This window comes from Natrix helvetica (assembly GCF_964273705.1).
Source record: "Natrix helvetica genome assembly, chromosome: 5".
In the NCBI taxonomy this organism is placed as follows: Eukaryota; Metazoa; Chordata; class Lepidosauria; order Squamata; family Natricidae; genus Natrix; species Natrix helvetica.
Window position 1 is genome coordinate 147,171,042 of NC_138551.1, and position 27,881 is coordinate 147,198,922.

Sequence of the window (27,881 nt, forward strand, 5' to 3'; positions counted from 1 at the left end):
TACTATTAATAAATTTTTATTTTCGTTCTCTTTCGCTTTCATCGGGGACCTAATCATCTACAATCCACAAAAGGGAAGAGGGCGGGGGGGAGATAAACCAGTGAGAGGGTTTTTTTTTTAAAAAAGAAAACAATTGAACAAGCCAGTCACACCAACGACGTGAACCAAAATAAAGGAAGGAAGGGGAAATGAAATATTGAAGATAAAAAAAAAAAAAGATAGAAAGAAATCACCTACGTGCCTGAATTCTGGTGTGAGTGGGAAAAAAACGGGGACGAAAGACGATTAAAAATGCTTGGCTCTGCACACATTAAAATCCTTTGATGTGCAATTATTTTTAAAGTGTTCCACTTGAAAACAGTTTTTGGTTTTACTCTTCGCTTTAAAAAATAATAATAATAATAATAACAATAATAATAAAGTAAGAGACACGCACAAAGATCGCCTCCCAAAACTAACTAACTTTGGCACCAAGTTGTGTGCTTAAAACAAAAAACACAAAAAATAACCACCTAGTCTATTTGTCTCTTCTTCGTTTAAAAAAAAACTTAACTACAATTTCTCTACAGCAGCATGACTTAAAAACATCAACAACGAAAAAACAACCACAACAATCCGGCGCTTTTAACATTCAAAACAATGCAAAATGTATATACATATACACACGCACACCGTATCTATATATTAACATTTCCCCCTCCGAATACCAAGCACACATCAAACAAAAAGAACACACCTGTAGACCAAATTGGGTGGGTGGGACAAAAAAAACCAACAACAACACACAAATGCTTTCCCCACCTCCATTTAAGGTTAATAAAATATGTGCAAATCAAATCCCTTGGAAGGCAGTATCGAAAATAAATGTTTTCCCCCCCTGCTGGTTGGATCAAGGATATTTGCTAGTCTAGATTATCACACGGGGGGGGGGGGGGAGGAAGGGGCGCGGGGCGCTCTCCTGAAATGCCCCCACTCCCAAACTGTATTGTGGGTCAGCCACTGAATTTGAGCCTGACTATAAATGGCATTTTAATCCGGTCGCAAACAAGGAATCCATGTTGGGACTTGGCTAGCCGGCTTAACCACCTTCCCCACAATGGAAAGACCCTCCCCCATTGGAGTCTGAGGTTTCTGGCACCCCAAATTCCCAGCCAGCTCTGTAGGTGGAATCCCCACTTGTCCATCCCTCCATCCCTGGCAAGGACGAATGAAGTAAAATGGTTTTTAGCCGGGGGTAGAGGGGATGCTTAGGGCATCCCACCCTCCCAGCCCTCCACCCTTCCAAATGATCTTTACATCCCCCCCACCCAATTTTCATTTCAAGTATTTTCTCCAGCAAGAGATGGGAGGGTGAGCCATGCAGCAGTGAGGCCGGGCGATTTGATGGGGGCACCAAGGCACGGTGGTGAAGGCAGGGTAAAATACGGCCGAAGGCCCGATGTGGAAGGAGAGCTCCAGCAGTGGCTTGCGTCCCCCTCAAGGCCACCAGTCTGATTCTGTGTGCAGGCCTCCTCCCTTTCCCCGCATCCAAAAGTTGAGCCCGTTGTCCGACGCTTGCACCTGCGCCATTCTCCAAGATGGGCGAGCCGTGGAGCCGTCCCCGGCTCCACAAAAATCCACAGGACCGGCCTCCTTTCATGGTTGACGGACGAGCGGGAAATTCAAACGAGAATGCAGAAACGTTTGGCTGGAATGTTTTCTGGAAAAAAATCCCGCTAGGATGTGATTTGGAAAACGAGATTTTCTGCTTGCGGCGTGGCCCAGGGATGGAGCAGATGACGAGGCCCCCAAGATTTTGACTCAACGAATCCAACAGAAATTCGCTCCTGCAAGAGGTCTGTCCTTCCGGTGTTCAAGAGGTGTCATTGGTAAAGAAGGTAATTTTTGAGAGATTTTGGCAAAGGCAGCGTAGAAATCTCACCCAGCCGGTTCTTGCCCAAAGCGAGGCGCACCGAACGCCGGCACAGGTCCATCAGCGGTAAAGGTTCAGCTAAAAGGGAAACAGATCCAAAATTAGCACGTTTACAGACCTGGAACTAAGAACAGTCCAAATTCAACCAGCCGTTTAGCTGCACAGACACATCGAGCACTTTCAGCGAGCCCAGCTGTATGCCGGATGTTACTGAAAACGGACAACATTCGTACAAAATGGCTGTGCTCATTTAAGATTACAATTGACCGCAGAGGCAAAATTCTTCATTTAATTTGCTGGAATGGGACTGGCTTCGATCTAGGCTCGTGTTTCTCAATCTCAGCACCTTTAAGATGTCTGGACTTCAACTCCCAGAATTCCCTAGCCAGCACGCAGAATTCTGGGAGTTGAAGTCCTCACCTCTTGGAAAGGGAATTCTGGGAATTGAAGTCCACATCTTTTTAAAGGTGCTGCGATTGATAAATGCTGACATTCGTTAGCACAACATCAAATTGCCAATTGAGAAGAGTTCCTGTTGAGAAATGCATTTTTTCCCCTCTAAAATTATCCCAAATCCCTCCTCTGCTAGACCCAGAAAACCTCTAGGTTGCCAGGAGGAATCGATCACCTCCCCTCCTCCTTGGGAGTCTCCTCACAAATCTCCGCCTTTCAAAGCGGCAGGTGGATTTGATTTAAATCAAGCCCAAATCAAAATCTCCTGCTTTTCTTCTGTTCAGGGGCTGTCCCAATCTTCTGCACCTTAATGGCTGCTTCTCTTATTGCCGGAAAAAAGAGCTTCTCCTGGATCAATCAGGGACTTTGCGATGTCCCTGAGATCAGTAGGACGTGCCCTTCTCTATCACCATCTCTACGGGACGGTTTAGGTTCAAAAGGACCATCCAGCAGCTGAGATATTGACAGCAATCTTGGAGCTCCAAGACGTCAGCCCCTCCCTCCTCCAGTCCCAATATTGCAGAATATACAGATTAAACAGATTAACAGAGTTGGAAGGGACCTTATAGGTCATCTAGTCCAACCCCCCCCCCGCTCAAGCAGGAGACCCTACACCAGTGATGGCAAACCTTTTTTGGCTCGCGTGCCACAAGTGGGGGGAGCGCAGGGGGGTCGAGTGCGGGCGTGCCGCACCCATAATGCAACGCGCGACCCCCCCAGCGCGCATGCGCGCACAACGCGCAACCCCCCCCATTTTTACATGTTTTTTTGCCCTCCCCAGGCTCCAGGGGCTTTATAGGAGACTGGGGAGGGCGAAATGACCCTCCCCCGACCCCCTCGGACGGTCCCTGAAGCCTTCGGAGCGCTTAAAACCACGCTCCGAGCAAACCGGAAGTGACTTCCGGGTTGCTCGGAGGGTCGTTTTAAGCGCTCCCAAGGCATCAGGGAAGCCTCGGACGGTCCCTGAAGCCTTCGGAGCGCTTAAAACCACCCTCCGAGCAAACCGGAAGTGACTTCCGGGTTGCTCGGAGGGTCGTTTTAAGCGCTCCCAAGGCATCAGGGAAGCCTCGGACGGTCCCTGAAGCCTTCGGAGCGCTTAAAACCACCCTCCGAGCAAACCGGAAGTGACTTCCGGGTTGCTCGGAGGGTGGTTTTAAGTGCTCCGAAGGCATCAGGGAAGCCTCGGACGGTCCCTGAAGCCTTCGGAATGCTTAAAACCACCCTCCGAGCAACCCGGAAGTCCGGTTTGCTCGGAGGGTGGTTTTAAGCGTTCCGAAGGCTTCAGGGACGGTCCCTGAAGCCTCCGGGGGGGCGGGGGAGGCTCTTTTCGCCCTCCCCAGGCTCCTATAAAGCCTCTGGAGCCTGGGAAAGGCGAATAATAGCTTTTAAAAAGGTGAATTCAGCTGGCCAGCGCGCACATGCGTGCTGGCCAGCTGACAGGGCAGCGCCTCGCGTGCCCTGACAAATGGCTCCGCGTGCCACTTGTGGCTCGCGTGCCATAGGTTCGCCATCACAGCCCTACACCATTTCTGACAAATGGCAGTCCAGTCTCTTCTTGAAAGACTCAAGTGATGAAGCTCCCACAACTTCCGAAGGCAACTTCTGTTCCATGGGTTGATTGTTCTCTCTGTCAGATAGTTCCTCCTTATTTCCAGGTTGAATCTTTCCTTGGTCAGTTTCCATCAATTATTCCTTGTCTGGCCTTCAGGTGCTTTGGAAAAATAACTTGACCCCCCTCCTCTCTGTGGCAGCCCCTCAAATATTGGAAGACTGCTCTCCTGCCTCCCCTGGTCCTTCTCTTCACTAGACTAGCCAGGCCCAGTTCCTGCAACCGTCCATCGTATGTTTTAGCCTCCAGTCCACTCGTCATCCTGGTTGCTCTTCTCTGCACTTTTTCTAGAGTCTCAACATCTTTTTTTATAGTGTGGTGACCAAAACTGGATGCAGTACTCTAGGTGTGGCCTTACTAAGGCTTTATCGATATTAGTACTTCACTTGATCTTGCTTGTATCCCTCCGTTAATGCAACTTGGGATTGCATTGGCTTTTTTGGCTGCTGCTGCACACTCCTGGCTCATGTTTAGCTGGTTGTCCACTAAGACTCCAAGATCCCTCTCCCAGTCGCTGCTATTAAGCCTGGTTTCACCCAGTTTATATGTGTCCTTTTGGGTTTTCTTACTTAAGTGTAGGACTTTACTTTTCTCTACATTGAATTTCATGTTGTTAGATAGGGCCCAGGGTTCAGGCCTGTCCAGATCCTTCTAGAACTTGACCCTATCATCTAGCTTAGCATCTTCTGCAAATTTGGTAAGTTTCCCTTCTATTCCTTCATTTTAAAAGTCGTTTATGAAGACATACAGTCTCGTGCTACATAACTAAGCTCCATTTCATGCTGAATAAACAAAATTATGAATGTATCTTAAACAGGAAACGATCCTTAGATAGATTTTTACTCCAAAAGCATTTTATGAAAACGATTTTGATTTTTTTTTAAAAAAATCCAACTTAAATTTAAAAGCAAAAATCCGATTTAACTTTTTTTAAAAAAAAATAATAATCTGATTTTTCATTTTAAAAATCATTGATTTTTATCCACCCTGCAAAGTGAGCTAAGATGATAAGAGGTGGAAGGCAGCTCTATCTGGTAAGTAAAGTTTTGTCTATCAGATCGAGTTGGAGATTTAGCGGAGTCAGGAGGGAAAATTAGCAAGAGGCCAATTTCGACCTTCTCATGCCTGAGAAAAGTCTCATCCTGTTGACTAAAGTTTGCCTTACTCATCCCGCTTAAAAGCAGCACCTGCAAGAAAACGTCAGAAATATTGGCAATTAAGCCTTTTATTTCTGCAGTGACTTATTTCTCCCAGCTGCTGTTTCCTCCTCAGGCAGATTTTTTCCAAAGTTGGCTGCCAATGCCAAAAGCCTCAATCGTGTGCCACAGCTAAGCGGCACGGGAAAACATTGGGTAGGCATTTTTGTGTATGGCAGAATCGGGCACCCACAATGGCCTCCCCCCTACCCCGCCTTGTTCCCCCAGTGGACAACAAGCAGGGCTGAAAAAGTACCGTCAAATCTCCCGGATTCAGTAGTTCTGAATGAAGGATTTGGAAAAGCCCGTGGGAGAATATTTCCCTAACTTTTCTGCCTGAAATTCCATTTAGAAATCATCACTTACGATCACACTGTAGAGAATATTTTAACTTACTGCACCTGTGTATGGTTTGCCAATTGCACAGGGGCGGATAGGGCAGCACTCCAGAGGGTCGACGTCATTGCCCAGAGGATCATGGATTGCCCCTCTCCCCTCTTTAGAAGAGCTTTATAGCTCCCGCTGCCTTAAGAAAGTTCAAAATATCCTTAAAGACCCATCTCATTCTGGGCTCCCCTTTTTTTTTGAACTATAACCAGCTGGCAGCCGGTACAGGGCAATAAAAACAAGGGCAAATAGGCTGAAAAACGGCTTTTACCCCTGGGCAGTAACTATACTGAATTCTACTGTATAGTGCAATATGAATGCAATGCCGGGGGTTTCAATTCAATTGTATAGAATGTGAAGGAGTTGTGTTTTTGTTTTATGTATAAAGTACGCTGAAGATGGGATCTTGGAGTTCTAGTGGACAACCATTTAAATATGAGCCAGCCGTGTGCAGCAGCTGCCAAAAAAGCCAACACAGTTCTAGGCTGCATCAACAGAGGGATAGAATCAAGATCACGTGAAGGGTTAATACTACTTTATAAGGCCTTGGTAAGGCCACACTTGGAATACGGCATTCAGTTTTGGTCGCCACGATGTAGAAAAGATGTGGAGACTCTAGAAAGAGTGCAGAGAAGAGCAACAAAGAGGATTAGGGGACTGGAGACTAAAACATATGAAGAACGGTTGCAGGAACTGGGTATGTCTAGTTTAATGAAAAGAAGGACTAGGGGAGACATGATAGCAGTCTTCCAATATCTCAGGGGTTGCCCCAAAGAAGAGGGTCAAACTATTCTCCAAGGCAGCTGAGGGTAGAACAAGAAGCAATGGGTGGAAACTAATCAAGGAGAGAAGCAACTTAGAACTGAGGAGAAACTTCCTGACAGTTAGAACAATTAATCAGTGGAACAGAAGTTGCCTCCAGAAGTTGTGAATGCCCCAACACTGGAAGTCTTTAAGAAGATGTTGGATAGCCATCTGTCTGAAACGGTATAGGGTTTCCTGCCTAGGCAGGGGGTTGGACTAGAAGGCCTCCAAGGTCCCTTCCAACTCTACTATTGTATTGTATTGTATTGTATTGTATTGTATTGCATTGCATATTATTGTATTGTATTGTATTGTATTGTATTGTATTGTATTGCATTGCATTTAATTTCGTTGTGCAAGGTGCAATGACAATAAACGAGAGAGCTCAAAATCTGCTTAATGGCTAAAGCAAGGCAGCTGTGGGGTTTTGCTGCATTTTATCACCTTTTTTGCCTCGCTTAAGGGAATCCCTACTGTTGTTAAGCGAATCTGGCTACCTCTGTAGACTTCGCTTGAGGATGCAAATCTCAAGCTACAACCCACCCACCCCAAATTCTCCCTGTGCCCCCTTTCTGGGTGTTTCACCCCCTGGGAAGAGAGGAAATCCTTTCCCTACTATCCAGGATTTGGAGAAAACCCAAGGCTGTTCCATTTCCTCTGCCAAAAAAAATATCGCCATTTGCAAAGGATAATAAAACCCACCTGGGGGTTGGCTAAGCCAGCTGATCCAAATTGTGCCACCCACTAGGAATTAGAGGAGAGACAGACAAATGCAAAAAAAACAACAACCCACCCAGACAGATTCTGGAGAATTATGATTCAGCAACCTGTCTTAAAACCCTTTGTCATTAACCGGAATTTAACTGTCTGCTTCCAGATAAGCCAACACCGTCTGCCGTGTCTTCATTAAAACAACAACAACACAAAAGGTGCCAGGATTTTTTTTTAGAAAGCCCATTTCTTTGTGTCCCCTCTTCTCAGAGAAACTGGCTTCAATCCTCCTGTGAAAATGGGGAGCCCCGGTTTGCAAAGAAGCACAGACCGTTCGGGGTTTCCTCAGAAGTTACACCAGAAGCCCATTGCATCCAGTGTGTGTGAAAGGATGAGAGGTGGGCAGAGAACCAGTCAGATAAATAAATAAAAGATTGTTGGAAAGGGGAGTACAGAAAGTGTGGTGGCCTGTCAGTGGAGCTGGCAGCAGATTCGGACAGTGAGGAGGTTGGGGAGGAAGATGGGCCAGTCCTGGAGTCTGGGGAAGGCTCTGATGAGGGCTCTGTGTCGGAGGCAGAGAGGGGGCCAGGGCCATCTGACAGTTATCAGCTGCCTTTGGAGTCAGACATCAGTGAGGCAGAAGAACAGCTGGAGCCTGTTCCCAGTGTGCGCATGCGCAGAGTGGCCAGACAAAGGGAACAGCTAAGGAACAAGGGTCGACTTGGGAGTGAGGCCACAGGTGGACGATGAATGGCCCCTCCCAGAGGGAATAAAAGAGGAGCGAAAGGGGAGTGGAGCTTGCAGGAGACCATTAGTTCGCTTCATTGGTTGGTGACTCTCCGAGGCTCCTTGCCAAGTTCTGGCCTGGCAGCTCTCCAAGCCAGATAAGGTCTGTGACCGTATATCCTCCCTGGAAAGACTTTGCTGGATGTGAATGAGCAGAATTCACAGTCAATTAATAAAAGGGGTTTTTGTTGGGGCAAGGAGTTTGCTTCGGGGCTCTCGGGACGCCTAGATCAGCAAAGAAATTCCTCAACAGTTCATTTAGAGAGGGTTTGAAGTTGAAGTGACTTAGGACCGCTTTGCCACTTAACACTGTTGCAGCATTCCCACAGACACGTGATCAAAATTCAGAGGCGTGGCAACTGGCATGTACTTATGACGGGTGCGTCACGCACTCCCCTTCTACGACCTTTCTGACCAGCCAACGCAAGGGGGAAGCTTAGATTCCTCACTTAACCACCAGGGCGAGAATGGTCGTTGAAATGGAGCCAAGCTCACTTAACCATGGCCTCGCACAGCAACCGAAATTTTGCGCTCAGAGGTGGTCGTTACCTGTAGCAGGGGACAAGACCTCACGCAGAGAAGCAACAGGCAGCCTCCTTTGGGGTGGGAAAAGAGGTTAAAAGGGGTATGTGTGAGAAATAACGAATTGAATTACCCTCAACAACAAGAGGCCAACATTTGAAGGACATTCCTAAGAAGGTTGACCACAGAAGGCCGCGAAAAATAAAAGAGACTTACGGTCGAGGCCGTTCAAGTATCGCATCTGGATTTCACAGTGGCCCCATACGGCGCTCACCACGGGGTAGAGCTTTTTCCCTTTCAGCCCCCGGAAGGCCACTCCCATGTACTGTCCGTCCACGATGAAGCTGAGAGTACCGTCATCCATGTCCAGCACCACCAAGAACGAATCCGGCACGATGAAGGTCTCGTCAGTCTCCAGAAACGGCGGATAGGTCTTGCTGGCTTGGTTCTTCCCGTCGTGGTAGAGCCGGTTGCGCCCCAGGTCCCAGCCCCAGGACTCGAGGTTGTTCCCGATGAGGGTGGTGTAGCCCACTGAGTGCAAGGGGGCCTCGGCCGTGGCCACGCCCACCACGGCGTGGGTCCCCCGCTGCCTCATGGCCCAGGTGATCTGCCAGATGTGGAGCCCACGGGTGTAGCCCACTTTGCCCCGGATGGCGTCGGTACTCTGGGCCACCGGATGCCGGTGAAAAGTCAACTTGTTGTCCTCCTTCACGAAGACGTTGAGCGAGCGGTCGTCGTTGTTCCACGAATGGAGCAGCTGGACGTCATAGGAGACAGCCGGCATGTCCAGCAGGAGGTCCAGCCGAGCCGGCTTGTTGTAATCCAGACCTTGGAGTTCCGGCTTCAACGGCCGGCACACCGCATCCCGCATGTCCACCGTTTTGAAACCCCCTGTCACTTTTTGACCCATGGTTCAAGGCCCGCCGCTCGGCGATGGGCATCCGGGGGGTCAGCCTGCTGCTCCGAGACCTCGCGCAGATGTCGCTGCGGACGGCGGCGGTCAACAGCACCTAATTGGGTGGAAAGAAAAACAAGGGGCAGAGTTAAACCTTCAAATTGACGGCTTGGCGAGGAGAGCGTTTCGGGGCGTGGCGGTACCTCTGGGAAGAGCCGAGAAAGACAGGTGTTTTCCCCACTACCAGCAGCAGCAGCGATCCTGGGATGAAAAGGAGAAGACAACAGGCCTTAACAGAATGGAACATCTGGCTCCGTCATCCATCGGAAGCCTCCAGGTGTTCCAAGGTGAATGCCTTTCAGGCCAGGTTCCAAAGAACCAAGAGCTGCGTTCATCCCCGCTGGGAAGAAGAAGGGGGAAAACAGAGGTGGCTCTGGACTACGAGCCCCATCATCCCCTTCTTCCAGGAGGATGGAGAAGTATGGCTTTCAACTGGGGGTGGTGGTCGAAATACATCTGAATTGAAGGACCTACCCTCGCACGATTCCCACTTCCGCCCGGAGAGGATGGTTCGATCCATGGGGGAAATCCAGTAGGTTCTGACAGGTTCTGGAGAACCGGTAGCAGAAATTTTGAGTAGTTAAGAGAACCAGCAAATAACATCCCAGCTGATTGGGAGGGAACGGAGATTTTGCAGTATCCTTCCCCTGGAGTTGGGAGGGAATGGGGATTTTGCAGTATCTTTTCCCTGGAGTGGGAAGGGAATAGAGATTTCGCAGTATCCCTTCCCTGGAGTGGGGAGGGAATGGAGATTTCGCAGTATCCTTCCCCTGGAGTGGGGAGGGAATGGAGATTTCGCAGTATCCCTCCCCTGGAGTGGGGAGGGAATGGGGATTTTGCAGTATCTTTTCCCTGGAGTGGGAAGGGAATGGAGATTTCGCAGTATCCTTCCCCTGGAGTGGGGAGGGAATGGAGATTTCGCAGTATCCCTCCCCTGGAGTGGGGAGGGAATGGAGATTTTGCAGTATCCTTCCCTTGGAGTGGGGAGGGAATGGAGATTTCGCAGTATCCTTCCCCTGGAGTAGGGAGGGAATGGGGATTTTGCAGTATCCTTCCCCTGGAGTGGGGAGGGAATGGGGATTTTGCAGTATCCTTCCCCTGGAGTGGGGAGGGAATGGAGATTTTGCAATATCTTTCCCCTGGAGTTGGGAGAGAAACTGGGATTTTGCAGTATCCTTCCCCTGGAGTGAGGTGGGAATGGGGATTTTGCAGTATCTTTCCCCTGGAGTGGGCAGGGAATGGGGATTTTGCAGTATCTTTCCCCTGGAGTGGGGAGGGAATGGGGATTTTGCAGTATCGTTCCCCTGGAGTGGGGAGGGAATGGAGATTTTGCAGTATCCTTCCCCTGGAGTGGGGAGGGAATGGAGATTTTGCAGTATCCTTCCCCTGGAGTGGAGAGGGAAATGAGATTTTGCAGTATCCTTCTCCTGGAGTGGGGCGGGAATGGGGATTTTGCAGTATCCTTCCCCTGGAGTGGAGAGGGAAATGAGATTTTGCAGTATCCTTCCCCTGGAGTGGGGAGGGAAACGGGGATTTTGCAGTATCCTTCCCCTGGAGTGGGGAAGGAATGGAGATTTTGCAGTATCCTTCCCCTGGAGTGGGGAGGGAATGGAGATTTTGCAGTCTCCTTAACTGCCACGCCCACCAAGCCACACCACACCCACCAAACCGGTGGTAAAGAAATTGAATTTCACCACTGGTTTGATCTCCATGCCACGTTCTTCCATCTTGAGACGTTTCGGTTTCCTTGGTATAGACCACCCTGCCCCTGTCTCCAACCAAGATGCTCTCTGCACATGCTACAAGTACCTCCCACTGGGAAGGAAAAATATTTTTGGAGCTTCTTCCCGATGAGAAGCAAGCATTTATTTGTACCGTTTTATTGGTAATCCACACTTGGAATACGGCATCCAGTTTTGGTCACATCATAAAAAAGATGTGGAGACTCTAGAAAGAGTGCAGAGAAGAGCAACAAAGAGGATTAGGGGACTGGAGGCTAAAACATATGAAGAACGGTTGCAGAAACTGGGTATGTCTAGTTGAATGAAAAGAAGGACTAGGGGAGACATGATAGCATTGTTCCAATATCTCAAGGGCTGCCCCAAAGAAGAGGAAGTCAAACTATTCTCCAAAGCACCTGAGGGCAAAACAAGAAGCAATGGGTGGAAACTAATCAAGGAGAGAAGCAACCTAGAACTAAGGAGAAATTTCCTGATAGTTAGAACAATTAACCAGTGGAACAACTTGCCACCAGAAGTTGTGAATGCTCCACCACTGGAAGTTTTCAAGAAGAGATTGGACAACCATTTGTGTGGAATTCAATGGGGTTTCCTACTTGAGCAGGGGGTTGGACTAGAAGACCTCCAAGGTCCCTTCCAACTCTTGTTATTCTCTTATTTCAACTCAATCCCTCTCTTGCTTCCCAAATTGTGGTGAACTCACATTCTCTGGATTCAAACACAGGATCGGACAAGCAGCAAGGGGAAAAATATATATATATATATCTTCCAGCCCCTTTTTTTTCCAAAACGGAAGGAGTGCAAATTCGTTTTCTAAGAAACATGTTTTAAAGATGAACTGCCTCACTGAAGTCCTGCCAGCCGCAGACTGGTTAGTCATAGAAAGAAAAAATGAGGGTGTGAATCAGATTTTGTGTTCAGGCTTTTTTACACAACACGCACAGATGTGTGTATCTATAAAAACCTAAGGCTGGGAAAAATGCGCCGCAGGGATCAAACGGACAATCGGTAATTTAATCTCATGCAAGGGCATATTAAATATATATGTTTCGGGATGCACGCATTCACACACCTAGCAACGTTTAGTTTGCAACTGTTTTAAAAGGGCAGGATTGGATGCCAGATGCACCCTTAAAATAATCCTACAGGCAAATCCCAAATAGATCTCTAAACTTTTGGAAATGTAACCACCAACAGGGGATTTTCTATCATATGTGGTGGATCTGTCCGAAAGCCAAAGAATTCTGGACCAAAATTCAAAAATGGCTTCGAAGAAATAATAGAACAAAAAATTGACATGAGTTTAGAGCCTTCTCTGTGGCGGGCCCAGCCCTGTGGAATGACCTCCCTCCGGATATTAGGAATACCTCTGACCTCCGCTCCTTTCGTGTAAAGCTCAAGACCCACCTTTTTCAAGTTGCTGGCCTGGCTCAACTTTGATCCAACTATATCGCTCCTGACGGTTTTTTTTATTTGGGGTATTTTAATTGCATTCAATTTATTTAGGGGTTTTTAAACATTGTGTTTTTACTTGTTTTTATCTATCACTTCACCTCCTCCTTGTATATGTCGTGTATATGTCTTGGTATATGTTTTGTTATATGTATGTCGATATATTTATTTCCTATGTTTTGTTGTACGCCGCCCCGAGTCCTTCGGGAGAGGGTACGGCTAAGAAATAAATATTTATTATTATTATTATTTAAGTTAAGTTTTATTAGATTTATAGACCGCCCCCTCTCCCTGAAGGGACATGAACTCCGAGCAGTTTCTACTAGGAATAACAAAAAAAAAAAAAAAATTAGTAAGGATATCCAATATTTAATGCTTTGTATAATCACTGCTGCTAGAATTTCATATGCCCAACCTTGGAAACTAAAAACCATTCCATCAAATGCAGAAACCATTAAAAAAAAGGTGTTAGAATGCTTAGAAATGGACAAACTTAACGATGGAATAAAGAGAGAGAGAGAGAGAGGAAACAGAATACTACAAGATATGGAATAGGTGGTATAACTGGCTTGAAAAGAGATGTAAAATCAATGTATAAGGAAAACGTAGAAACACAATGAAAAGAGATGGCATAGACAGCGAGAGAGCTAGGAATATTGCATATAGATGTATGTATTGTAAAAATGAGAAAGCATGAAACAAAGAAGAATATGGTCTATATAGGTTCTAATAAATTCTACATTTAGGCAAGAAAAACGAAATGCACAGGTACAGTATAGGTGGTACCTTGCTCAGTAGTAGTAACTGTGAAAGGGATCTTGAAGTCCTAGTGGACAACCATTTAAATAGGAGCCAGCCGTGTGCAGCAGCTGCCAAAAAAGCCAACCCAGTTCTAGGCTGCATCAACAGAGGGATAGAATCAAGATCACGTGAAGGGTTAATACCACTTTATAATGCCTTGGTAAGGCCACACTTGGAATACTGCATTCAGTTTTGGTCTCCATGATGTAAAAAAGATGTGGAGACTCTAGAAAAGAGTGCAGAGAAGAGCAACAAAGAGGATTAGGGGACTGGAGACTAAAACATATGAAGAACAGTTGCAGGAACTGGGTATGTTTAGCTTAAGAGAAAGAAGGACTAGGGGAGACATGATAGCAGTCTTCCAATATCTCAGGGGTTGCCACAAAGAAAAGGGAGTCAAGCTATTCTCCAAGGCACCTGAGGGTAGAACAAGAAGCAATGGGTGGAAACTAATCAAGGAGAGAAGCAACTTAGAATTGAGGAGAAATTTCCTGACAGTTAGAACAATGAATCAGTGGAACAGCTTGTCTCCACAAGTTGTGAATGCTCCAACACTGGAAGTCTTTAAGAAGATGTTGGATAGCCATTTGTCTGAAGTGGTGTAGGGTTTCCTGCCTAAGCAGCGGGTTGGACTAGAAGACCTCCAAGGTCCCTTCCAACTCTATTCTATTTCTATTCTATTTCTATTCTATTTCTATTCTATTATTTATTCTATTCTATTCTATTCTCTATTCTAGTCTGTCTATCCTACATTCTATTTCTATTATTCTATTCTATTCTATTGTATTCTATTCTATTCTATTCTATTCTATTCTATTCAATTCTATTCTATTCTATTCTATTCTATTCTGTCTATCCTACATTCTATCCTATCCTATCCTATCCTATCCTATCCTATCCTAACCGTATGGAGTGAAAACGCATGAGCACCCTGATGTCAAAAACCCGAAAACTATGTTACACAAAAGTTTTCAAAGTCCCAAGAAAGAGGAAAAATCTTTTCTCCTCTAGCCGTAGAAAGACACAATTTGGGGGCAGCCCGATTCAAATTTCGAGGCTCTCCTTCCCTGCAGCCAAAAAGATTATGCCAAGGTTTTTTGCTGTCTTTTTTTTTTGAGTGAGAGAGAGAGAGAGAGAGAGAGAGAGAGAGAGAGAGAGAGAGAGAGAGAGAGAGAGAGAGAGAGAGAGAGAGAGAGAGAGAGAGACTGAGACTCTTTCTACATGCAGGGAAGGCGGTCTGAAGACAAGCAAGAATTGCTGCGGACCGAGAAAAATATGCCAGAGGAAGCGAAAACGCCACTGAGCCTTCCTCTATTTCGAACAGGCTGTTCTTTGGAAAAATAGAGGGGGGGGGGGGAGAGACCAAAACGGGTCAGGAAAAACTGCCCTGGATTTATTACGTTTGCAAGCTGCGTTTCCGCTAACAGGGATGCTGAGTTGTTGATTCGGAGGGAAAAGATATGCGATTGCCCCTTGATGCTGGCTTGTCCCATAAAACCTGGTTTCCTCGTAGGTAGCTCGAAGGAAGGAAGGAAGGAAGGAAGGAAGGAAGGAAGGAAGGAAGGAAGGAAGGAAGGACTGGTTTTCGGCTCCCGCTGAGATAATGCAATACAGTAACAGAGTTGGAAGGGACCTTGGAGGTCTTCTAGTCCAACCCCCTGCTTAGGCAGGAAACCCTACACCACTTCAGACAAGTGGTTATCCAATGTCTTCTTAGAAATGTCCAGTGTTGGAGCATTCACAACTTCTGGAGGGCAAGTTGTTCCACTGATTGTTTTCACTGTCAGGAAAGTTCTCTTCAGTTCTAAGTTGCTTCTCTTCTTGATTAGTTTCCACCCATTGCTTCTTGTTCTACCCTCAAGTGCTTTGGAGAATAGTTTGACTCCCTCTTCTTTGGGGCAGCCTCTGAGATATTGGAAGACTGCTATCATGTCTCCCCTGGTCCTTCTTTCTCTTAAGCTAGACATGCCCAGTTCCTGCAACTGTTCTTCATATGTTTTAGTCTCCAGTCCCCCAATCCTCTTCGTTGCTCTTCTCTGCACTCTTTCTAGAGTCTCCACATCTTTTCTACATCGTGGCGACCAAAACTGGATGCCGTATTCCAAGTGTGGCCTCACCAAGGCATTATAAAGTGGTATCAACACGTGTTAATATCCGAGCCTTGCACTTAATGCTCTTCTTGGCAAACCAAGAGGCTTTTTAAAACCAGAGCTGGATTCTCATTCTTGTGGCAGGGAGTTCCACTAGGCCCAACCAGGCAGGATGGTTTTCCGTGGCTGGGAAAAGCCAACCAAGAGAGGGTTAATGGCTGTTGAATCAGGGTGACTCATGAGCTGGCTGTTTTAATACCCCGTGCAAATCTTTGGGAAGAGAATTCAGGTCTGGTTCTCACACTCACATGTCCAAAGTTGCTTCCTCCCCAGCCGTAAAAACAGATCCAAATAATTATAACAGGCAGCAAAACAAACCCCAATTATCAATGTTTTTAGGATGAACTGGCAATTCATTTCCTTGAATGAGTAGGGTCTTAGGGAGGCAGCTCAAAAAACTGGGGGTGGGGTGGGGAGAATGCCCAACAGGTGAGCACGCCAAACCCACCGGAAGACTCAGATGCACTTTGAAAGAGGTAGCCCTCGACTTACGACCGCCACGGAGCCCACGATCTGTGTTGCTAAGCGGGACCGTTGTCCAAGCAAACATGGAAAGGGGTGACTGTTTTTAAGAACTGCAGTGATTCGCGTAACGAACATGGCAGGAGAAGTCGTAAGACGGAGCCAAACTCACATTTCTCACTACATGTTGGGCTCAAGTGCGTCGTAAGTCGAGAACTACCTGTATTTTTAATCGTAAGTTCAAAAGAGACGTCTGTCAGATGGACGGGCTGCTGCCCTTCCTTTGGCTAATTTATTTCCAAATATTGTCATTTTTCATTCTTTGCATCCACGTGCCTCCCCCTGCCTGACGTCCAGGCACCTCAGTTTCCCGACTGCACACATCATCACTGGCCAGGTGTTGTACTATAACTCCCAAGCCCCTACCAGCAGTAAAGAATGCTGGGAAACGTAAGCCAGGCTCTTCTAAAGTCACCAAGCCCTTCCCTTCTTTTCCAGATTTCAAATAAACCTGTGCTAATTTTAAACTTCCCCAAATGGATCCATTTGCAAAGGAAAAGAAATGCACCCCTCCCCTGCTTTTAATCCCAGGGTAACCAGCACCCCAAAACCAGCTTTTAAACATCGAGGGGAAATAATTGACTAAGAAATAGGCCAAGAAGTTCCCCAGTTACAAAAAGCAAAGAATAATTCTCGGCTAGCTAGGGAATTCTGGGAGCTGAAGTCCAGGCCTCTTCAAGTTACAAAATGCAGAAGCATGGCTTCAATCGGCTGGCTAGGGAATTCTGGGAGTTGAAGTCCAGGCCTCTTCAAGGTGCAAAATGGAGAAGCATGGCTTCAATCGGCTGGCTAGGGAATTCTGGGAGTTGAAGTCCAGGCCTCTTCAAGGTGCAAAATGGAGAAGCATGGCTTCAATCGGCTGGCTGGGGAATTCTGGGAGTTGAAGTCCAGGCCTCTTCAAGGTGCAAAATGGAGAAGCATGGCTTCAATCGGCTGGCTGGGGAATTCTGGGAGTTGAAGTCCAGGCCTCTTCAAGGTGCAAAATGGAGAAGCATGGCTTCAATCGGCTGGCTGGGGAATTCTGGGAGTTGAAGTCCAGGCCTCTTCAAGGTGCAAAATGGAGAAGCATGGCTTCAATCGGCTGGCTAGGGAATTCTGGGAGTTGAAGTCCAGGCCTCTTCAAGGTGCAAAATGGAGAAGCATGGCTTCAATCGGCTGGCTAGTGAATTCTGGGAGTTGAAGTCCAGGCCTCTTCAAGGTGCAAAATGGAGAAGCATGGCTTCAATCGGCTGGCTAGGGAATTCTGGGAGTTGAAGTCCAGGCCTCTTCAAGGTGCAAAATGGAGAAGCATGGCTTCAATCGGCTGGCTAGGGAATTCTGGGAGTAGAAGTCCAGGCCTCTTCAAGGTGCAAAATGGAGACGCATGGCTTCAATCGGCTGGCTAGGGAATTCTGAGAGTTGAAGTCCAGGCCTCTTCAAGGTGCAAAATGGAGACGCCTGGCTTCAATCGGCTGGCTAGGGAATTCTGGGAGTTGAAGTCCAGGCCTCTTCAAGGTGCAAAATGGAGACGCATGGCTTAAAACTGATTTAGGGAACGAGGGCCCTTTTATGACTTGTGGACTTCAACTCCCAGAATTCCTGCTGGGCTCAGGAATTCTGGGAGTTGAAGTCCGCAAGTTCTAAAAGGGCCAGCGTTCTCCATCACCTCTGGCTTAAAGTCTAAAGTTCTTCCCACCACCACCACCACCTCTCTTTTAAAACTAGAAACATCAGCGGTGGAGCAGGATAATGTCCTAATATTACCTCTCATTCCCCATTTTTTCATTATGCAACAATGCAGTTGGCCTCCTTTGATAATTAATGGGATAGAGTCCCGTATTAAGGCGTATTGACACACGGAGAGGATTGCCATCAATAATTATTATTTCTAATATCTGCTTCTCGTTTCTCAGCCTGACCACTGCGTTTCCCTGCCCACTCCCACACCTGGAGGCATGCGCCTTCTTGTGGCTGGGCTCGCTCACCGACATCCTGGGAGCTGTGGGAAGTTATGGTGTGCTACCCGTTTGCGAAGGCCACAATAACACCCAGCCATTTGCCTATCAACATTCTGCAGCCCGCTACATCAGTCCCTTAAACCATATTTCAAGGGTAGGTGTGGATGCGTGGGCAAACCTGATTTGGCAGGGGATGATGGGGCACGTGTTGCTTGCTTTTCTGGGTCCCAGGCTGATGGTTTTTGCTGAACAAGGTTGTAAACATTCTGTGCATGTGGCCAGACCTGGTTTAGCAGCTGCCTTGTTTAGTGCGTGTGCAAAGAAACACAAACACATATGTTTTTTCCAAAAATAAGACCCAGTCTTATATTTTTTGGGTGCCAAAATAAGCATTAGGGCTTAATTTGGGGGGTACGATTTATATTCGGAGAAACGTGGTAGGTAGGTAGGTAGATAGGGTGGGAGGAAGAGAGAGAGAGAGAGAGAATGATAGACAGACAATAGATGATAGGAAGACAGACAGTGAGAGGGGGGAAGGAAGATAATTAAAGATAGATAGAACGGAAGGGAGAGAGAGAGAGAGAAGACAGACAGGGTGAGAGGGGGAGGAAAAATAATTATACAGACAGTAGATGATGGATGATGATGATAGATTAGATAGATAGATAGATAGATAGATAGATAGATAGATAGATAGATAGATAGATAGATGATAGATAGGATGGAAGGAAGGAAGAGGGAGAGAATGATAGACAGACAGACAATAGATGATAGGAAGACAGACAGTGAGAGGGGGGAAGGAAGATAATTAAAGATAGATAGAACGGAAGGAAGGGAGAGAGAGAGAGAGAGAAGACAGTCAGGGTGAGAGGGGGGGAAAACAATTATACAGACAGTAGATGATGGAGGATGATGATAGATTAGATGGAAGGAAGAGGGAGAGAATGATAGACAGACAGACAATAGATGATAGGAAGACAGACAGTGAGGGGGTGAAGGAAGATAATTATAGATAGATAGAATGGAAGGAAGGGAGAGAGAGAGAGAGAGAGAGAAGACAGACAGGGTGAGAGGGGGGAAGGAAAATAACTATACAGACAGTAGATGATGGATGATGATGATAGATTAGATAGATAGATAGATAGATAGATAGATAGATAGATAGATAGATAGACAGACAGACAGACAGACAGACAGACAGACAGATAGATAGGATGGAAGGAACGAAGAGAATAATAGACAGACAACAGATGACAGGAAGACAGACAGTGAGAGGGGGGAAGGAAGATAATTATAGACAGACAGTAGATGATGGAAGATGATGTATGTAGATAGATAGATAGATAGATAGATAGATAGATAGATAGATAGATAGATAGATAGATAATGATAAGACAATAGATGACAGGAAGACAGACAGTGAGAGGGGGGAAGGAAGATAATTATAGACAGTAGATGATGGAAGATGATGTATGTATATAGATAGATAGATAGATAGATAGATAGATAGATAGATAGATAGATAGACAGACAGACAGACAGATAGATAGGATGGAAGGAACGAAGAGAATAATAGACAGACAACAGATGACAGGAAGACAGACAGTGAGAGGGGGGAAGGAAGATAATTATAGACAGACAGTAGATGATGGAAGATGATGTATGTAGATAGATAGATAGATAGATAGATAGATAGATAGATAGATAGATAGATAGATAGATAGATAGATAGATAGATAGATAGATAGATAGATAGATAATGATAAGACAATAGATGACAGGAAGACAGACAGTGAGAGGGGGGAAGATAATTATAGACAGTAGATGATGGAAGATGATGTATGTAGATAGATAGATAGATAGATAGATAGATAGATAGATAGATAGATAGATAGATAGACAATAGATGATAGGAAGACAGACAGTGAGAGGGGGGAAGGAAGATAATTATAGATAGATAGAATGGAAGGAAGGAATGGAGAGAGAGAGGACAGATGGATGATGATGATAGATAGGATGGAGGGAAGAGGGAAAGAATGATAGAGAATAGATGACAGGGAGACAGACAGTGAGAGGGGGAAAGGAAGATAATTATAGACAGACAGTAGATGATGGATGATGATAGATGGATGGATGAATGGATATACATATACATATATAGAGATATTGAGATTCTTTCAATACAGTAAAATGCATATAAGAGAAAAAGATGGTATGAAAAAAATAAACATACATGTATGTATTCTGCCCCCTTTCTGAAGAATAATTATTCCCCCTCCCCCATCTTCTTTGGTCTTTTTTAATCTCCAATCATTTCAATCTATTCTCTTCTTTCAACATAAACAATCCCCCCCTCCTTTTAAACTCAAAGCTGAACCTTGTGGTACCTTAACCACAAGAGTTCAGTTACATAATTTTTTAAAAAAAGTGTTTGCACATCAAAAGCAGCCTCAACCCGCTTAGTAGCATTTTAAATAAAGGCACAGGTTACTTCACACCTGCCAACAAGAGTTGGCAAAAAGAAAAGAAAAAAAAGAAGATAAAACTTTCTAGATTTGAACTTTCCTAGATATCAAGTATGTAGGGACGCGGTGGCTCAGTGGCTAAGGCGCTGAGCTTATCGATCAGATAGGTGGGCAGTTTGGCGGTTCAAATCCCTAGCGCCGCGTAACAGAGTGAGCTCCTGTGACTTTTTCCCAGCTTCTGCCAACCTAGCAGTTCTAAAGCACGTCAAAAATGCAAGTAGGAAAATAGGAACCACCTTTGGTGGGAAGGGAACAGCGTTCCGTGCGCCTTTGGCGTTAAGTCACACCGGTCACATGACCACGGAGACGTCTTCGGACAGCGCTGGCTCTTCGGCCTTGAAACGGAGATGTGCACCGCCCCCTAAAGTCGGGAACGGCTAGCACATATGCGCGAGGGGAACCTTTACCTTACGTATCAAATTAAGAAGAAGAAAAAAGGATGCAGGAGAAAATGTGGACTTAAATCAAATGCATCTCAGTCTTCCAACACTCCAAGCAATGATTTGGGGATGAAACGGAATAGAAGCATCATGGTTTAATTTCCACTTGCATCAAACAAGAGTTTGGGCTCTTGATCTGAGCAAGCCTACTCCCTGGGCACAGTTGCTTACTCCTAAGTGTTCAAATGTTAACCACCGAAAGCAAATGCCTACCTTGTCTGGCTACGTAGGTCAAAATGAAGTTTCTAGTCCTCATTATTTCTTTTATGGAATTCCCCCCCCCCTCCGAAATAAAAAATAAAAAATGACTGCTTCAGTTATTACTGCCTCTTAACTGTCAGAACACTTGGAGGTTGTGTGGATGGCATTAAGTGACTAATACATTATTTTATGCTTTCTGAGGCATTTCAAAAACAAATGGATGTAAATTCTTAAGTGCGAGCAATTCAAAATTCACATTTTTTATTTTATTTTTGCTCCTTTCTGGAAACAACCAATACCAATACTTGGCTCTACTTGTCTCATTTGTCCAGCACCTGAAAGCAGGACAAGAAGCAATGGAGGGAAACTAAGCAAGGAGAGAACCAACCTAGCAATAAGGAGACATTTCCTTGCAGGGGGAGAACAATTAACCAATGGAACTACTTGCCTCCAGAAATTGTGGGTGCTCCATTACCGGAAGCTTTTTAAGAAGAGATCGGACAACCATTTTATCCAGAATGGTATATGGTTTTTCCTGCTTGAGCAGGGGGGCTAGACTAGAGGACCTCCAAGGCGCCTTTAGATTCTATTACTCTGTAAACATTTTTATAATTTATTCCCTGCTTCTTACTGTCAATGTTCACTTCAAACCCAGGATGTCTTTATGTTTAAAAAGTGGGGGGGAGGCATCCCCACCCAGGCTGAATTTTGCTTGCAAAATGCAGGAAGATCACCCTCTCCATTGTTTATTTTGATTTTTCAATCAAGAGGCTAGTCCTTAGTGACTGCAAAAGGAAGATTTTTCACAAACAAACAAACCTGGAGCAGATTAGGGTGGAGCTCAATTTCTCTGCCTCATTCACGGAAAAAAAAGAGGAAGCGGAAAACTGTTAAGGAAAAAGCACCAGGGTTTTTCTATTCTCCAGATTCTTAACACCCAGGGTTGTTTATTTTTTTGAAAAAAAAAATCATAGCTCAACTTCATCTTTTAAACATTGCCAAAGAATACACCCTGCCAACGCACCTAGGAAATTTCTGCCTCCCATTAGATAACAACCTTATGTTAATCGCCTCTTTCTCAACCCAGTTAATTTCCAAGGGCCACCTTCCTACATTCCTGCTTATATTCCTGGCTTATTCGTCATCTAAAGGAATGGAATCCTGATTGATTTTTAAGGGACGAATCAGCCTGCTCTGCATGCAAAATTAATTTAATGGTAAAACCTCATTATTCAGGTTAAATTTGTCCTGTCATTTATTTGTGATAAATAAGTCCTAGGCTGCATCAACAGAGGGATAGAATCAAGATCACGTGAAGTGTTGATGCCACTTTATTAAGCCTTGGTGAGGCCACACTTGGAATACTGCATTCAGTTCTGGTCGCCACGATGTAAAAAAGATGTGGAGACTCTAGAAAGAGTGCAGAGAAGAGCAACAAAGATGATTAGGGGACTAGAGACTAAAACATATGAAAAACGGTTGCAGGAACTGGGTATGTTTAGCTTAAGAGAAAGAAGGACTAGGGGAGACATGATAGCAGTGTTCCAATATCTCAGGGGTTGCCACAAAGAAGAGGGAGTCAAACTATTCTCCAGGGCACCTGAGGGTAGAACAAGAAGCAATGGGTGGAAACTAATCAAGGAAAGAAGCAACTTAGAACTGAGGAGAAATTTCCTGACAGTTAGAACAATTAATCAGTGGAACAGCTTGCCTCCAGAAGTTGTGAATGCCCCAACACTGGAAGTCTTTAAGATGATGTTGGATAGCCATTTGCCTGAAACGGTATAGGGTTTCCTGCCTAGGCAGGGGGTTGGACTAGAAGGCCTCCAAGGTCCCTTCCAACTCTGCTATTGTATTGTATTGTAAGTGGGTTTTGGGTTGCAGTTTTGGGCACTCGGTCCCTAAAAGTTTTGCCATCACTAATCTAGGATCACCCCAGGAATGCAAGGTTACCTAACAAAAACTTCCAGCATCCTTTCTATGCTTTCTAGGCCTGCTGGGAAATGTAGTCCAGCAACATCTGGTTTAATGCTGGATTTATACTTTTTAGCATCACAGCTTGCTTCTAATTTCCCTACTGTGGCTGCAAAACTACCATTCCTAGGTTTGCTTCCTCGCATTCAGGCTTGGTTTACTGAGTTCACATGTTCCCATTTAAATCAGGTTGGATAGGGAAAGGGTTTGGCCTTCCCAGCCAAATGGAAATAATTTGATTTTTCAGCTTCCTTTGGGGGCAGGTGACCAACAGCTGTTTGGGGAAACGGGCAGGGTGGCAAATTATTCAGCAAAACTTCCAGCTGCCAGGCAGACCTTAAAACCTCAAACCGACTCAGCCAAGCAATGCCACCTCCCAAAGCAGAAAAAAAAAGGAAAACAAAACACCAAGCGCTCCACATACCATCCAAAAAAAATAATAATTGCATAACTGTGTTTTGATGTTATACAACAACAGCAAACAGTTGAGAAACTAAAGACGACAATAGAATTGGGAAAGAACGCGCCCAAATTTCAATTTTTAAAATGATTTTCTGCTGAAATTCCGCCCGGTTGAAACCTCAAGGAGCCTGGGTCATTAGTCCTCCCAAAATTAAACTATCCAATTCTTCCAAGGAAAGCTGCAAACATTGTTAAGAAAACATTATGTCGGTTGCCCAATTGCAGAGATATCAATTAAAAATAAGAAGACAGTTGACTAACTTAAATAAATCAGGACGCCTGACTTAAAAGTTGCACCCACTGGCGGGTTATTATGGCTAAGTTTCCTAACCTTGGCAACTCGAAGGTGTGTGGACTACAACTCCCAGAATTCCCCCCTGGGAATCCCTGAATCCCCTGGGGAATTCTGGGAGGTGTAGTTCACATACCTTTCAGTAGCCAAGATCCCAAAATTTGGCATTACTGAGTCTACCCAATGCAATTTAGGCCAAAAACATGCATTTTTCTGCTTTACTTTTCAAACTGTTTAATTACACCAATATTATTTGCAATTTTCTAGACCTGTTCCTTGCAAAAAAAAATCCGTCCATTGCATTTGCGCCTTTGGTTTTGCCAAAATGCAGGCCCTAAGTCTAGAAGACAACCCAGGAAAGTCCACACAACCCCTAAACTCCAGTTTTGTCCACTCCCAAACCAGCATGCCTCCGTCCACACGCGATTTGCCAATCTGGATTTGCAGGATATTTTCTCGGCCCATCCTCTCTCAACAAACTTTGCATTTTAATCCATGTTTTGGTTCTAAAAAGGAGAACATCCAAAACCTGAGTGGCCGCATTCCAGCTGCCCTGGTGCTCCAGGACTCCAACCCCCATCATTCCCTGGCATCCATTATCCTCAGCCTCCCTACCACTTAGTTCTGCAGCACACGGATCAAAATCCACCTTTTCTTTCCGCACTTCCAAAACAGGATGGAGCAGGGACTCCTAGCAGAGAGGCGACTGGGAACCTCTCCCCACCAATGTGGCCCTTGTTTGGCCCTCAGAGGATGTGGCCACAAGCCAATCGTGGCTTATTTAGCTGCCTTTGCAAACCATGGCTTAGCATGCAGCAGGAACTAACTTAATTCAGAGTTTCTTGCTGATAAACACTTGTGGTTCCTGATTTACTTAAAAAATAATGTCTTTGCTGTTGTGCTATGAAGAGGGCAGTTTTTCCACCTGTAGGAACTTGTAGTAGAGGAGGGTCCCACTGGCTGGGAATGATGGAAATTGTAGTACACAAGGGGATCCAGCAAAAAGTCAGACAGGTAAGTTTAATAACTCAAAGGAAAAAAAACACTTACGTCCATCCCACCCCATCCTAAAATATATATATAAGAAATTGGAAATATTAGGAAATAAATCAAATGCCAGCTTTAAAACAGAAGTCAGGTTCAAGTCATCGCAGCAAACCATTGTTTATTCTGAACATAGCTTATCAGAGAAGCAGACCTGGCTAGATTTTTTTTAAAACACACACACACACAAGGTTACTGAATTAACCACAATCAGTGCACCCATCACACCAAGCCACAGCTACTTTTCAAACCATCATTTGACAAAGAAGCCAAGACAGATCCACCCAGCTGTCAATCGTGGTTTGCTGAATAAACCATCACGAGCAGGCTCCCAAATGAGCAAGCAGCTCAACAGCTCCCCATTTCAAATAGTTGTTTGTAACTTTGCATTATTTAAAAAAACAAACAACGTACCGGCCTACCTTGCAGGGTTATTGCACCGGCCACAGCAAGTTGCTATAAACCCGTGATATGGGTATATGGGTGAGGCTGGTTTAAACTGCAGGCCTGCTACTTCCTATCTTAGTCACCGATATACTATGCAGCTCTGGAAAAGCTAATTATTAGCAGTTGTATCTTTAAAGGGGTATCACCTCTGTTTCAAATATTCTAGCCATTAGGCCTTTCAAGGCTGTTGTTTTTAAAAAGGGTTTTAATGGCTTCTGAAAAGGCAGCAGATCAGAGATTGCAGATTTTAGGGGGAAAATATCCCCCCCTTTTTTTCTTTTATTCGCAGGGGCTGCTGAAGCAAAAGTCCAGGGGAAAAAAAACCCAAAATAGGGTCCCAAACAAACAAAAGCAAACAAAAAGACAACGTTGTGCAAACAAGGACCATTGCTCCCTTAAGAGGGGAAACTCATTCAAAGGTACAACAGGCAGGTTTTCACCTCCCTCCTTCCCTAATATTGCAAATAAGCTTTTCGCTCAATGAATATCAAGAACTTTTGTTTTTTAAAGCCCCTAAAAAAGATGCTCCAAGCTCAAAAGAAAGGGGGAGTTTAGCTCTTTATCCACCCCGCCCCCCTCTTTAAAAAGCTTCCGAGGCCCAAGTGCAGAATTTTTATTTTATTTTTTGCAGAATTTTCAAACTCTTGCATCTCCCTACCAAAACCCTCCAGGGTGGATTCGCACACGCCCAAGTCACAGGGCAATGATGGCCCAAACTTGGCTTGCTCCCTCCCCCCCCCTTTGTTCCTCCTCCGGCTTTGGTGTGTGTGTGTTTCAACACAAGGGTTGTGTGAACCCTGGATGGGGGTTAATTTTGTAAGCCCATCTCTCTCACACACACACAGCCACCCAACAACAGGGCTTGATTCAAACCGGCTTTTGCAGGGGAAAGATACAATACAATACAGAGTTGGAAGGGACCTTGGAGGTCTTCTAGTCCAACCCCCTGCCTAGGCAGGAAACCCTATACCGTTTCAGACAAATGGCTATCCAACATCTTCTTAAAGACTTCCAGTGTTGGGGCATTCACAACTTCTGGAGGCAAGCTGTTCCAGATGCACGATCAAAGCTGGGAAGGGGAAAAAATGCAGGTTTGGGGGGGCGGGGAAACCGGGCAGAAGCCCCCTCCCCATAGGCCTACCTTGCAGGGCTCGCCAAAGAGGCATCGGGCCTTTCATCCAGCACCCCCAAATTGGGGGGCGTCCTTCGCTTTCAAAGCCAAGCCCAGCAGAAGCGAGCGCGCAAACTTAGTCGCGATCCAAAGCCGGCGATCCAAGGCTCCAATTGCTCCCTTCCCCCCCACCTGCAAAAGGAAGCGAAGTTCCCCCACTCCCTTAATCCGGATCAGAGGTCGCAAAGCGCAGCCACCGATCAGAAACGAGGCAGGGTCTCCTGCTTGGGCAGCGGGTTGGAATAGATGACCTCCAGGGTCCCTTCCAACTCTATATACGGTTTGATGGAACCCCCCCACCCCGGGGAGTTATTTTTGCGCACCTTCGCAGGGCTGTGACGCCGAGCATACCCTTCCTCTCTCTCCGGCCGGCCGGCTTGCAGACGGAACCCCGCTTTTTTGGGTCTTTTAACGCGCGTCTGGCGTTCGGGTGGACCCGGGTCGTGAGAATCCCGCAGCAGATTCGGCCCCGCGGCTCGCCCGCAGGCCGGAGTCCGCCGCGGGGGCGCCGAGCCGCTCTAATAGCAGCGCGTCGCATCACATGAGCCGCGAAGCCGCCCAGCTCCGGCTCTGCTCCTCCTTCTTAAGGGCGACCGGCAGGATAGGATCGCTAGGATAAGGATGACGAGAGAGAGTCCTAGTGGTCATCTAGACCGACCCCCGCTGCTCAAGCAGGAGACCCTGTACCGTTTCTGCCCAGGCTCTTCTTCAAAGCCTCCAGTGGGGTGGAGCCCTTGCAACTTCTGGAGGCAAGCTGTTCCATCAAACCATCAGAAAATTAGAGCTGGAGGGGACCTTAGAGGTCATCTAGTCCAACCCCTTACTCAAGCAGGTACCATTTCTGACAGATGGCAGTCCATTCTCTTCTTAAAAGCCTCCATTGATTGGAACGCCCACGATTTCTGGTGGCCGGCTATTCCACTGGTTAATTGTCCCAAATATTAGGAAATTTCTCCTTGATTCCAGGTTGCTTCTCTCCTTGATTAGTTTCCACCCATTGCTTCTTGTCCTGCCTTCAGGTGCCTTGGAGAATAGCTTGACCCCCTCCCTCTCTGTGACACCTCATCAAATATTGGAACCCGGCTATCATATCACCCCTAGTCCTTCTTTTCATTAAACTAGACACACCTTTGAAATATTTGTAGCTCTAGTTTTTAGATTTAGGCAGCAGTTTTTGCTCTACAAGCTTGTTTCAAAGTAGTTTCCCAACGTTTCATTACCAGACTAGGTAATATCATCAGGAGTATTGACTTGTCCTATGGAGTGGTGTGGTGAGGTGGAGCTCTTCTCGCCTCGGGAGGCTGTGAGTTCAATCCTAGGTAGAGGCAGATATTTCTCTCTCTGGCCAGCTTTCCTTTCATCTTCCAGGAAGGAAAAATTAAATTTAGA

At 45.9% G+C, this 27,881-nt stretch overlaps 1 protein-coding gene across 3 annotated transcripts; it reads right to left on the minus strand.

The window, feature by feature from the left end:
- SPSB1 (splA/ryanodine receptor domain and SOCS box containing 1) lies at positions 1-27,041 on the minus strand. Of its 3 annotated transcripts, none has more exons than XM_081955517.1 (3): positions 26,816-27,041; positions 8,597-9,390; positions 1-1,990 (listed from the first exon to the last, which is right to left on the minus strand). In XM_081955517.1, the coding sequence occupies exons 2-3, from the start codon at positions 9,288-9,290 to the stop codon at positions 1,863-1,865; spliced, it is 822 nt and encodes a 273-aa protein (XP_081811643.1). In that variant the 5' UTR covers positions 9,291-9,390; positions 26,816-27,041; the 3' UTR covers positions 1-1,862. The 3 variants fall into 3 exon arrangements, with proteins under 3 accessions (XP_081811643.1, XP_081811645.1, XP_081811644.1); XM_081955519.1 differs by lacking the exon at positions 26,816-27,041 and adding an exon at positions 26,463-26,576; XM_081955518.1 differs by lacking the exon at positions 26,816-27,041 and adding an exon at positions 25,297-25,448.
- Positions 27,042-27,881: the final 840 nt, after the last annotated feature.

Excerpts from the sequence above, each read along its gene's own strand:
- SPSB1 (XM_081955517.1), bottom strand. The coding sequence starts at position 9,290 with ATGGGTCAAAAAGTGACAGGGGGTTTCAAAACGGTGGACATGCGGGAT. Across the intron at positions 1,991-8,596 it reads ATACTTGAACGGCCTCGACC|CTGAACCTTTACCGCTGATG; the intron begins GTAAGTCTCTTT and ends TTTCCCTTTTAG.